A 13,611-nucleotide genomic window follows, 5' to 3' on the forward strand; every position below is an offset into this window, starting at 1 on the left:
TCTCACCTGGCACCAGGCACAAGCAGGCTCTGGACTGCAGCACTCACAGCCTTCTGATCAGATGACAGGGAAGTCAAAAGGTCTGATTAACATGGAGCTGTGATCCAGCAGGGAGAAGAAACGTGGAGCGGAAGGGAAGGGGGGGAGCCTCACCAAGTGCTGCCTAGCTCCCTTCAGCTATATTTACCAAAAGGGATTTGGTTGAAGGTGGAACAGGCCTCTAATCTCTTTACTATCTTAACCTTTTAGCTGCCCTTGCTCTAGAGGCGCCGTCTCTAAAACAAATCTGACTTAAGAAATACCTGCACAAAAAAATTACATCTATCCAAAGGTGGTTAGAAGGAAGAAGCATCTCCCATTTATTTCCTGACCCATGACCCAGGAATTCAAGCCCATTTGATCTGGGCTGGCGCCCTTACAGAGTCACCATTTATAGCTGCTGCACAGAAGGTTTCTACTTCTTTAAGGAGACAAAGACATTTTGGCTGAACAAAGTGTGATGGTCAATAAGCTCTCCAATTATACTGGGACACATTCACACCATATCACCTTCTGATATGTCATGAAAGTAGAAGTGTTCCTCAGCCATGTGCAGAAGAGCTCAGAATGTTCCCATGATCACAAGATGCCAGTGCTCGGGGCTGGATGGCTGCGATGGCAGGGGCTGCCCAGTGCCACAGTGCCTGCTGCAGGACACAGCCTCTTCTGCCTCAGCTTTAGCTCCAGTGGGGGCACTTAGGACATTTACAAGTTTTTAAAGAGTGAATGATCCAAACTTCAGTGATAACATTTTTGCAGGTTAAAAATCAGTGTCCATGTCAAATGGAGGTACCTGTCTTTTTCTCATCCTGGCCTAACCTATTGCCTAATAAATACCTGATGGACTGAAACCATTTCTGAAAAAAAAAATCAGAATTCATTTTGTTGGATTTCTTTTCCCCCTAAAAGACAGACTTTTCCTAATATGCTTTGTCTCTTGACCACAGTTGCCATCACTTCCAAGAGCATGCAAGATTCCCTCTCCTTTGCACCTCATTTAGTACCCATGCAATCTTTTGATTTGTACTTCTTGTATCCTCTCAGGGTACCTATATCCTCTGCTAAAGCACAAACCATGTGCTGAACAGACTCTTCAGGACCTGTGATGTTGTTCTCTCAGGAATCAGGCACCACTTTTGCAACAACTACGTTTCAGAGAGAAGGTTCATCTGCCTGCATTACACTGAGAGAGCACTGAAGCAGTTAATTTGCAAAGAAGGAATTTCTCCTGACTTGCATTGTTATCCCAACACTCCCCAAATTCCTCAGACTGAAGAAGCAAACACACAGAAGGAACCCCTGCCGCCCCAAGAAAGCATTCTTCATCAGAGTAGCAAGTTCACTTTAATCAGCAAAGGCAGCTTAAACCCAAGTTCATGGCAGATCTAAGCTGCCACAGAAATGGGTTTTGAAGAGAAACATTATGGGAAGCTTCACAAAGTTGTTCTGTGATCCTAATACGAAGTAATAAGCTGTTTACCCAGCATGACTGTACTGGGATTAATTGACAAAGGAGGGGAGATTAATTGCTATTATTTCCCTGTCAGCTTCACTCCTCCACACGCACTCAGTGATCTCACAGACTGCTCCCAGCCTTTTGCTGGGTTGATGTGTCAGAACTACCTCAGCTGAGACAAAGTCCTTTACCAAAAGTCATATCCAGAAGAGCAACCTGCTTCTAATCCTCTTCAAGTACTAATGAACCCAAATTTGATGCAACAGAATGAACTCTACCACTCCTTTGCCCATCAGCCCATGTTTCTGTCAGCTTTTCTGCCCATGAGCACACTAAGAATTGGAAAGGATTAAACAGATCTGCAGTTTGGCAAAGTACAATGAAATTCTGAGCTCTGTGTGGGTGCTGGGGCACTGCAGGAGGAAAAGAGAACAGGGCACAGATCTGAGTGGGAATTCTGACAAGAAGGATAAACTTTAAACCATCTCTTTGGACAAGATCTCAGTTCAGAGTACAGCATTGTAACTGTCTGAGAAAGCAGTGATAACAAGCTTAGATAAAAGCTCATTTTCAAAGGCATCTACAAAAGCAAATTTTTCTTGATCTGGCCTAAATTAGCAAATGAGATAGGTCACAGAAACTATTCAGCCCAGTTACAGAAGGTGTTAACTAGAAGCTGATTTTACATTCTGGGAATGAAAGTAATAGGTCTTCCCATGAAAGAGCTGGGCAGAATTAAACCAACACAGCTCAACCACTGCAACCACAGAAGGAAAACAGAAAATTTTCCCATGCCATAAAGGCCTGAGAGGCCTCTGGAATGTTGTTACCTGCTGTTGCAACTTAAGGCACAGGGTTTTCTTCTGGCTTCAAGTGTTCCTTTCTCCCACGAGATGGCAGCCTGGTAACACTGTGGAGAAGTTACCCTCATCTAAAATCCAGAAATCTAGGACTGTGCTGGGATCACGTTTCTTATAAACTACTCTGGTGTTAAATTGCCCAACACATGTGGAATTTAAAGATGAAGAAGACTGAGAATGAATATTTTAAAGAAAGATGAGGTTTAGTACCAGTTGGCAGAGGACCTTCCCAACAGGGCTAACATTCACCATCTCACAGATTCTCAACCACAAACTGAACCCGTAGGGTCAGGCAGGGCATGTGGGGAAGAATCCAGACTCCTCATTCCCTTGTAAACAGAGAAGGCTTCCTTTGCTCACATCACAAAGACCTTTTGACCTCCTAACATAGCAGATCAGCCAAAGATGGCTGGCTCTTATCATCCCAGGGTGTTAGTGAATGGCGATGTTTTACAGATGCTTATGTGCTGGTGAGCCAATCTGTTACAGCCAGTACAATCTGTGACACTTAGAACATTAAACATCCCTTCTTTTATTTAAAGGCTGGTTTTCTATATATTTCCTGCATGTATAGAAACCCCCACAGTTCTCCCAGATAACTTTCACTCCAGGATAGAGATGCCCTGGGTACTCTGATCTTAGACTTTATGCAGTTGATCTTATGTCTCCAAATCTAGTTCATGGCCTATCACGTTACTTGCCTACATTCACCCAGCTTTGAGCCCTGAAGTGCAGACATCCTTGCTGCACACAGCCAGAGCAGCTCGCTACTGCCCTCTCATCCTGGAATGCTGCAGCAGTTCAGCATTAGCCAAGCAAGAGGCTCTGATGCCAGGCACCCCTCCCCCAGGTTACCTGAATAACCAGGTGGGCAGTGACAGAGGAAGCCATTCACCAGGTCCTGGCAGCGCCCTCCGTTCTGGCAGGGCTGGGACTCACACTCGTTGATGTTGGTAGAGCAGGTGTCCCCTGGAAAGTGAAAACACAAACACAGCTCCGAAGTGCACTTGTGCAGCACTGAAACAAAAATTACAACTGCAGTCTTAAGTTTTGCACTTCTTTTCTTTCACCTAAAAATGGAAAAGAATTCCTCGAAGTCTAGCATGTCCCTGCAGGCACTGGCACACAAACACCAGCACAGAACAATGGGGAAAAATTAAGTATGAAATTATTTTCCAGTCTCAAACACTGGCAAGATCAGAACTTCTGAACCATTCTCATCTAAGCAACAGTGGACCAAACACTCATATTTCTCTCATAAAATAATAAAATATTATTGTTTATGCCTTCCCACTAGGGAATTTCCCTAGCTATTAAATTCAGCATTTTACACATATCTCCAATCCATGGAAAGGGTGATATTTCAGTGGAACATCCACAGAGCTTCTAGTTCCAAGAGCTCCATACCAAGAAACTCCTTTTGTCCCACTTTGATTATACAGTTGCTGCCACGAGAGCAGTCTCACCAAGAAAACACCTAGAACAGTAATCTGTGACTCCAGGGAGTTAGCTTCCTCTGATGAGGGATTTCAGAGATACCCCTAGGGAAGAATCCTGCCATATGCATGAGAGACTGACAAAGGGAAAACACCCTGGCACCTGCATAGCCAGAGGGCACTAATGGCAGCATGGGGAAGTGCACAGGCTGCTGCCTCAGCCTGGAGACAGTTTTGGACATGGAATGACATTCAGCTGTCTGTAATGGGAGCAGAAGCACATTCCTGATGCATCAGCCCCTCTGAAGTACCAGTCCTTAAGAGATTTCTGTCGCAGAGATAACATTGCCCATCTCCTCAAACAGCAGCCCCACCCCGTGCAGACAGGATGAACATTTGCTGTGCAGCTCACCTGTAAAGCCTGGCTGGCACTGGCACAGGAACCCAGCTGCTTGGCTGTAGCTGAAGTTGCTGGGGAAGTGGGGCTGTGTCCCGTAGTGGGCTGGGTTGGAGCGCTGCAGGCACAGGCCACCATTGTGACAGGGCTCTGTCACACACTCATCCACATCCTCCTCACAGTGCTGCCCGGTGTAACCTGCCACGAGACACTGCTGTCAGCATTTGCACCACTTCACTGCAGCTCAGCTCCCAAATGCTGTGCCTCACTCAAAGGAGGGAATATGACCCCCAAATCTCATCTAGCAGAGAGCCCCTGGGCCCTTTAATTTCTTCACTATGTCAAATGCAGGAACAAAAATCCTCAATTTACAGGAAAGCATCACCTCATGATAGAGGAACTCATGGTGGAAAATGTCAGAAAACAGAAAGAAAATTTTATGGCTGGGAATCAGGGTGATTTTTGCAGGTCAGCTGGATTTTGGGATGACCTGTAAAGGGCAGCAGTGCAGCATGACTGTTCCAGACAATGAAAACTCACAAGGGGCCATGCAGAATGGTCATTAATTCTCTACTTCCCCAACACAGCAATCAAGCACATGCTGTCCATGGCTGTGTGCCCACACACCACACGGGCAGAGAGGCCCCAGCCCACCTGGCCAGCAGGCACAGCTGTAGCCCTTGATTCCCTCCAGGCACGTGGCACTGTTGTGGCAGGGGTCAGAGGCACACTCCAGGATGTCCAGCTCGCAGTGGGTCCCCTCGAAGCCAGTGTCACTGCAGTCACAATGGTAGCTGTGGGACACCAAACAGAGCAAGGCATCAGCTCAGCCTTGGACAGCAGAGCCCCAGGTGAGGAATGGGCAAAAGAGCTCAGCTGTCAATGCTCACACCACTCGTGTTCACACCTTACCCGTGGAAAGGTAAATTCAGACACACAGGTATGTTCTCAGCAGTTGCCTGTGCTATTCATGCTCTGCAAACCACTCCTCTGTGTTTGTTCCTCCCTTCCTTTAAGCACCCCTGGAGTTCTGCTGCTGGGAGGGGGCTTCTCCCTTATTGCCACAAATCATTGTTTCTGCCACTCAATGTACAAAACACTAAATCCATTCCCCCCACAGCTTTCTACTCTGATTTTCACAGGCTGCACTGAGGAGACCTTTAGATCTGTCCTGGTGTCTAACTGCCCCCCAGCACTGGTTTCTCACCTGTTAATGAGGTCATGACATGTCCCATTGCTCTGGCATGGCTGGCTCTCACATTCATTGATGTCCACCTCGCACTGGGTTCCTTCATAACCTGGTGCACAGGTGCAGGTGTAGAACCCAACATGATCATTGCACAGGGCCCCATTCTGGCAAGGGTCTGAAGCACATTCATCTATTTCAGTATCACAGTTCACACCTTTGTTAAAAAAACAGAAAAATATCTGTGTTACAAATCCACAGAAGTGTATATGCACTGCCCGGAATTCTGAGATTAAATCACAAGAGTTATCTTGTTTTATCATCAGTTATCAACCGCAGATGGCTACCAGAGTGCTCTCTACCTGCTTCTCTGAAAATAAATTCCATTTATTTCAATTGTTTGTATCTTCCTTTGTGATACCCAGGAAAAAAGCACTAAAGTAGTGCAAAACACTGGGTACAGTGATACCTGATGTTAGGAAGTAATTTTATTGGGAAATGCTATTAAAAATACAGTGTTAGCTCCACTATTGGTTACAGCAAGTAGCGCCTGTTTGGTACAAAATCCCGATCTCTCTGATAGAACAAGACCTCATGAAAATTTCTATGCAATTATCTTATCTATATTGCACCTCTTTGAGCTGCCTGTGGCCTGGCATCACCTCCAAACCTCACTCATTACAGTGGCACCTATCAATCCATCTAATCTGCCCTCCTTGGCAAAGGCTCCCCACAGAGTGGGCATGGCCATCCTAATCCTGGTGGAATGTGGGCCCCCTAATCTGGTTCAAACCCCTCAATACCCATACAAAACTCCTTTACCCAAATTCCAGCTGCAAACACTGGGAAACGACCTGGCCTTGCCAGCCAATGGTGCTCAAACTTCTGGATGAAGAACTAAATCCCAAGGCTAAGCCTCATGATTGACATCAGAATAACCTGAAGCACAACAAACTCCTCCAGCTGCCTGGGTCACTTTATCACTCCTTTGGCAGGGAATCCCACAATCCTGAATTGAGGATTCAGCACAAAGATAAAAAAAGAAACTGATTTGCAAAGACAGAATTATGCTTGATACTCAAAATCACCAGTAACCTTAGGGCCCACATTAAAAAAATCTGTCTTGTTTCTCCTTCATCTCTCTTCATTTTTATCAGAGAGTGAGTCAGCATCAGGGACTACATTCCTAATGTTGTAACTTCTCCTCATTCCAGTGGTAATCAGCAGCATTCCTTCACAGCAACTCAACTCCTTAAACACTTCCCTCTGTGAACAGGAGGAAGGCTGAGAAAGTTCATGTGCGAGGTGGTACCAGGCAGACATGGACACATTCCACCCCATTCCACTCCGATAAGCAGAGCTGGGGGAAGGACAGGCCCCCACTGCCTCCCTCACAGATAACTCACAGGTGTGGATTCCTCTCTGAGTCACCATTGGCACAGATGCACAAAAGAGAAACACTTAAATCATATGCCAAATAAACATTCGCCAGGCATGAAAGAATTGGAAAGCTCCAGCTAAAAGACACTTTTTTCCCAAAAGACAAGTACTTCCCTTGGAAAAATCCTGCTGGACAGGACAAAGAATTACAGGCCAGGTCAGCAGAGCTGTTATACCTGGAAACACTAAGTATCCATTTCCTGATGATAAATATCTTTTTATGCAATCTCCCTTAATTTTATGCTGAGAACTAATCACAGCTACCTTGTGCCTGTACCTGTGTCCAGTCTCAGTCCACTCCTGGATCCCTGTCTCTCAACACCTACACCACACTTGGAATTCAGGGTCTCAAGCACTGCCTGGGAGCTGCTGCCAGCAGCCCTAGGGCATTGCTCACTGCCATCCCCAGCCGCTGCGGGAATGCAGAGCCCTGGTGAGGCAGCGAGGCAGGTGCTGAGCCCCGGAGCCCCTCGGCGCAGGGCGGGCCGGCCGTACCTGCATAGCCGGGCGCGCACTGGCACTCGTAGCGGTCCATGTGGTTGAGGCAGGTGCCGTGGTTGCGGCAGGGCCGGGACGCGCACTCGTCGATGTCGATCTCGCAGTGGGAGCCCTGGAAGCCGGGCACACAGAAGCAGCTGTACTCGCCCGCGCTGTCCCTGCAGATGGCCCCGTTCCGGCACGGCCCCGAGGCGCACTCGTCGATGTCGTCCCCGCAGGTGGCCCCGCTGAAGCCGGGCGGGCAGAGGCAGCGGAAGCCGCCCGGAGCTGCCACACACGTGCCGTTGTTCAGGCAGGGCTGGCTGGAGCACACGGAGCTCTCTGCCTGGCAGCCTCCTCCAGAGGGGCCCGGCCGGCACCTACAGGAGTATCCAGCTGGGCTATCCACACATTCCAACCGAGGGTCTGTGCAAGGGCTGCTCTCACACTCATCAACGCTGCCACAGGCAGCACCTGCAGGGCCAGCCGGGCACACACAGTCATATTCCAGCACTCCTGGAGTCCGGCTGCAGGTCATGTGGGCAGGACAGCCATGTTCAGTGCAAGCATCATACAGGAGTTCACAGTTTATGCCCACGTAGGCTACAGGCTCCACAGGGCACGTGCACTGGTAACCCACCTCCAAATCCTTACAGCTCCCCCCATTCTCACATGGGGATGAGGAACAGCCACTGTCATTTTCAGAGTATGAAGTTCCTGATGAGAAAAGAGACTTTTTGTTAGTCAGTGTTTGTAGCTCTAAAGAAAAGAGTTCTGCCAATCCCCACAAACAGCTTGGAGACTGCCCACCTAAATTCCACACTCCACAGGGCTGCACTAGCCAGGAGATGAGGATGATACTGGAGAATTAAACATTTACTATAAAGAAGACAACAGCCCTTCATTTGGTGACAATCAAGAATCTCTTGCCAATTCGGGTAACCAATTCCCTGATTTTTTAGGAGACACTCACAAACCAACTATTTTACTTGTGCTTATTCATCCATGAGTCACTTTGAGAGCAGTGACACATATCACCTTAAATCCATTCACAAGATTAACTTAGTGTAAAATTCCATGACCCCTTTCACTGGCAGGGCACAGCATTTGTGCCTGGAAATCCAGAGAGGCAGGGTGAGTTCAGGTATTGGTTGCAGCTCTGTATGTCCCAGCTGCTCCTTCCGGGGATACAATTTTTTCTCAGCTAATCCAGAAGTGATTTGAAGATGCTCCCATAAATAACCCAAGGCAAACTCAAACAGGCACATTTCACAGAGTCTCTGATTACATGAGGCAGCTCAGGTTGATAACCACTGACCCTCACCCTCTCCTCCTGTTAGACATGTAAATTTACACAGCAGGACATTTTTAGCAAGGAAGAGCAGAGACTGCTGAGATCACCGTGCTGATGGCATTTTGGATCAGTACCTGCTGAGCCACAACACCAGTCTAACAGCCAGATAACCAGGAACTAATGTTGAGACCAGATTCCCCTAAATCTGGGAGCATGGCTGTGATCAGTTAATTCACACTGAGCCACAATGCCTTGCTGTCCCCTCAAAGGCAATGTTTAAAAGGCTCTTGCCCCATTAAGCAACTCCACCATCGGAAATGTGATGGGACGTGCCCACTGAACTGCAAATTTAGTTCATATAAATGAGATTAAGTAGGATTCATGATATTAAAAAAAAAAAAAGTTCAACATAGTTATTTCAAATGGAGCAGAATGGAACAAAAGGAAGAATCCTCATTTCTTTTCCAAAAGAAATTTTAAATTTACTCTGTAAAACAAGGGGCAGATTGGCCAAAGGGCAGGGCAGCCCAGGGGACAGGAGATAACAGCCTTTATGTTAGAATTAGGATATATGTCCTGGATTCAATGCCACAATTAAGCACTTTCCAAAAGACATAAACCAACCAAAAATTAAATAAAGGGACAAAGTGGAAATAAAGAACTTTGCCTTCCACAAAGGCAGCAGCCATTAGCACCTCATCCCATTCTGGCCTTCTCAGATCAGAGCTTTTCATTCCGTTCAACTCCAAGATAAATAAGAGAGAAGCTGTGTGGTAGAGATATCCCAGCCTGACTCCTGTGTGTTATAAAACATCCAAACTTGGAAGTAACTCTGCAAACAACTATATAGCAGATGTTTGGAAAATGTCTATGAAAAATGGTCTCAAAGCAGAGATAAAGCTCATGCTCCTGATAAAGCAAATGCTCCTGAGAAATTGCTACTGGTGAGACAATCCAGACTTCCCTGGTGCTGGAAGTCAAGCCATCACTGGAAGCCTTTGGCCAAGCAGCTCTTCACCCTTTCTGCTGCCCTGTGTAGCCGTGGCCCAGGTGGTGACAGGCCACAAAGCTGCAGGTGGAGAGAGGGCAGGATCCCAAATCCCTGCAGCTCCCTCAGCCCCCGCTGCTCCATGAGGAATGCTGCTTTACCCTGCCATGCTCCATGCTAAGGAGTGGCCAGGATCACACACCTTGGCACCGCTCCCCAGCTGCCCTCTCACTGGTGCCAGCATTATCCTGGCCCAGTTTTGGGCACGTTTGCCTTGCTCTGGTGCTCCTTACCCACCCCTGCTAGTTAATCTGTGTCACTGGTGCTCTATCAACTCTGCCCCATCAGCTCCTCAGGCTCTTTGTACCTGAAGGTGGAAGCACCGACTTCAGGGCCTGAAAGGGATTTATAGGAAACTTTGGTTTACAAAAGCCTGCCCCTGCCCTGACCTCCCCCGAATTCCTCCCACCAAAGACTGTAGTCTTTCTAAGTCTTCTTTTAAGAGGCAGTGCTGCAGGGGGAGGGAGGGTACTCAGGGATTTAGGCAGCCCTTTCTCTTCCCAGCATCTTCTCCATGGCCCACCCCTCCCTTCCCCTCTCATGTGATGCAGGGAGAGCTGCTGAGCCCTGCACTGTCCAGCAATCCCATTATTCTGCCATCAACCCTTTTATTCTCAGATTCCCAGTCAGGCAGAAAACAAGGATGACGGAATCTGCCTGGAATCTCTGTGGCAATTAGAGTGGAAGCCCAGGAAACTATTTGCAAAAGAGCTTTACTAGGCAGGAGATATGAGCCTTTGTAGGCTTAATGAGTAACCGGCCCCTGCCTGCACTTTCCAGAGGCCAGAAGCACAGACTGGGACAAAAAAGGAGTCTGGTGCATGTTGGGAAGGAGCTGCAGCACACTCCATCTGCAAAGAAATTCCCATTTCCACAGAATCCCCAGGCACTGCTGGCATAGCCAGGCTGAGTCACTGCCAAGGCTCATGTGTGGCTTTCTGCTTCCATGAGAAGAACACAGGCAAAATGCTTTTTTGCAAATAAAGCTAAACATCAAAGCCCTTTGCTATTTCCTGCCTTTCCCAAAGTTCTTTCACAACAGACACACCTTTTTGTACCTTTTCTGGTTTGGTCCATCATATAGCTCAACCACAAACACAAAGCTTCCCTAATAAGTGCAAAGGCCTTCCTGGCTACCAAAGACAGCAGTGAAGGAACAGGGAGAACTCTGGTCTGCTCAAAACTCACTGTGACCATGAACAATAGCACTGGTTAATATATAGTTAATATATGTACTTCAGCAGGACAGCATTTTGGAGGAAAGTGTTCCTTTTCTGGAACAGATATCCTGAAGTAACACAGCGCTGCTCACAGGGCATGCACGGAGCAGGCTGAGGACAATGCAGTGTACATCACAAGAAATGCAATTTATCTAAATAACTGCAAATTATTCTGTGAACTGCAGCTGGCAGCAAATCCCCCACGTGTCTGACTGACTCAGTGGAGGCTTCAGGCACACTAACAGCACAAACCCCAAACTGTATCACACAGTCCCTGTATCCAGCATGGCTGTACTAATGTGGAATATTTCCCAAGGACAAAACATGGCCCTGTGTGAATGTATTCCAACCCTAACACTCCTTCCATGGCAGTGCTGAACATCTGGCTTGACAAAGAGCACATCTGATGTTTTTATTCTTTCCAACCATCAGTCCTAGGGCATACACTTACTGCTCTCAGTTTTGGAATAGATTAATATATGAATGTGAATAGCACATGAATATGCACCAAACACTAATAAGAAAAATGAATAAATTAGCTTTTCCTGCTGCACAATATAACAACCATGAAAATCAGGTCAAGGAAATCACTGAATGACAAGAGTTTATAGTTTTTCATCAAAGTAGTTGTTGCTGGATTAACAATGACATTCAGAAGTTTTCCTTTACATTTCACAAGAAAAATACAAATTAGTGATATTTGTAAGGAAAAAAAAAACCTACCAGAAGTGTATTATAATGATACCATCCTGCAAGCCTATGCTGAATTGAAACTGGAGGAGACCACAGCTCCTTTGAAGAACAGTTCCAGGCATTTAGGGGTGGATTAGGAGCAACTTCAAAGGCTACCAGAGTCCCATATAAAGCATTCATTGAGCTCTGTCAGGACAGGGCTGGTTTTACACTTTAAAGGTAGCTGACAAGATTTTCCCCAATGAAGTTTGTGACCTTTTGTAACACTTTAAGGCAAACAAGCTGCATTACCAGGCTCTGTTTTAATAATTGACTTTAATAATCTTATACTTTATACCTGAACTATGTGATCTTGTCAAAGTTGCAAAGTTTTTTGACCACGAAAGATCAGAAATTATTGAGAAGTTAGGCAATTACCTCTGTGATTGGAGATGCTGCTTTAGCATTACTCACTGGCTTCTATTTTGGGGATTTGCTTTTCACAAGTTTGTCTTGGGTAACTGATAGAGGATGGATGTTGTCAATCTACAGACACCCCTGACCTTGTGGAAGCTGCTCAGTGCTGCACTGATAACTACCTTAAAGGTGTCTTACTGATCTCTTAAAATTCCAGCAGGGAAGAGGCAGCACTGGGGTTCTCAGCTCAGTTTCCTTTGTACTGAAGGACAGATTTTTTTTCTGAGCAGAGGTAGTGGTACCTACTGGAAATCCCCACCCCTGAACCCCTGTCCATGCACATGCCCTGCACTGGGTAAAAATAAAAATCTACCTTCACCTGTGCACAACTTGTGCAAAATGGTCACAACCACAGACACAGCTCCCACAAGAGTCAGGCTGCCAGGATGTTATTTCCTGGCCTAGCAAAAACTGAGTATGGGCTTGGACAAGCCAGATCCACCTCAAGTGGAAAGAAGCTTCCTTCAGATGTTTTTCACCTGTCCTACTCACTACAGCAACTGAAAAACCCCAATTTACAACCAAGAGGTGAGAACAGCAGGATTCCCAGAGCACCACAGGTCCCAGCAGCACCACAACAATCACAGAGCTTGAGGGATATCCAATTTCCAAAACCAGGACTGGTCAAACCCCAGCCTGGGGCAATTCTCACCAGTCAGGCTGTGCTCCTGCTGCTCATCCCAGCAAACCTCCCACTGGAGAATGATCCTGAGGCCAAGGGTAGAAAGGGAACCCTTCCACCAGAAGGAACCCAGAGCAACACAACTACAAAATTAACTCTGAATAAAGGAATGGAGAGCTAGGTCTCCATGACAACAGGAAGGCATGTGCTTATGTTAGTAAATCCCTGCTGACCTCTGCTGATCTTTCCCTATCCTGGTCAGTGTAAAGGATTAGTGAAAGGGGACACACTTTGGCCTGTTCCCAGGATCCACACAACCAGAAAGGGAAATGGACAGGCTTGAAAAGGGGCTTTCATATCCACCCTCTCTCTTCCCCACCCCTGCCCACTTTGGAAGGACAGCTCTGGAAGAGAATGGCAGGATAAAACCAAATTCTTCTTCAGGAAGCACCTTCCATGTACCTGCTCAGGGTACAAGACCTCTTCAGGTGCTTCAGGGGCCCGGAGTCAAGATCTTCCTCCCCATTTTTTAAATGGCAGAAAGGATTCTGAGATATATCTGCTGAAACTAATCATCATTGTTACTGTCTCAGGTTATCATCTTATCAGATCTGATAATTTATGTGAAGCAGGACATGGCACTATGACCAAAAACCACAAAACCTGAAAATAAAGATTAGTTAATCCAAAAGTAGTGCTGGCAATCAGCAGGCAGGACTTCTAAGACAATACTGAATAAACGGCCTGACAAAATGCCAGGGATCCCAGCAATGCCAAGAGTGCCTTTTGGAAAAGTCAGTTTTAAAAAGAGCCTCACTATTCATGACTTTGATGTCTCTTGGAGAGTTTTGGTAGGTTAAACACACGAGCCCAGTGTCTCAGCCAAATACCACCTTGGATACCAAGCTCAAGGCATCTCCTCACATCCCTGCACACAGGCCAGATTACAGTTGTACCCAGCTATGGTGTGCCCATCACTTCTCAGGC

At 46.7% G+C, this 13,611-nt stretch overlaps 1 protein-coding gene across 4 annotated transcripts in view; it reads right to left on the bottom strand.

Moving 5' to 3' along the window:
* Positions 1-13,611, bottom strand: part of CRB2 (crumbs cell polarity complex component 2) — a 54,898-nt gene that overhangs the window by 16,477 nt on the left and 24,810 nt on the right. For all 4 annotated transcript variants that reach the window (XM_030961189.1, XM_030961188.1, XM_030961190.1 and 1 more), the window contains exons 2-6: positions 7,310-8,008; positions 5,396-5,591; positions 4,843-4,982; positions 4,204-4,386; positions 3,211-3,324 (exon numbers count right to left, since the gene is read on the bottom strand). In XM_030961189.1, the coding sequence (XP_030817049.1) occupies positions 3,211-3,324; positions 4,204-4,386; positions 4,843-4,982; positions 5,396-5,591; positions 7,310-8,008 (1,332 nt within the window). The remainder of the gene's footprint in view (positions 1-3,210; positions 3,325-4,203; positions 4,387-4,842; positions 4,983-5,395; positions 5,592-7,309; positions 8,009-13,611) is intronic.

The sequence above is a fragment of the Camarhynchus parvulus genome, chromosome 17 (genome assembly GCF_901933205.1).
Source record: "Camarhynchus parvulus chromosome 17, STF_HiC, whole genome shotgun sequence".
Lineage (NCBI taxonomy): Eukaryota > Metazoa > Chordata > Aves > Passeriformes > Thraupidae > Camarhynchus > Camarhynchus parvulus.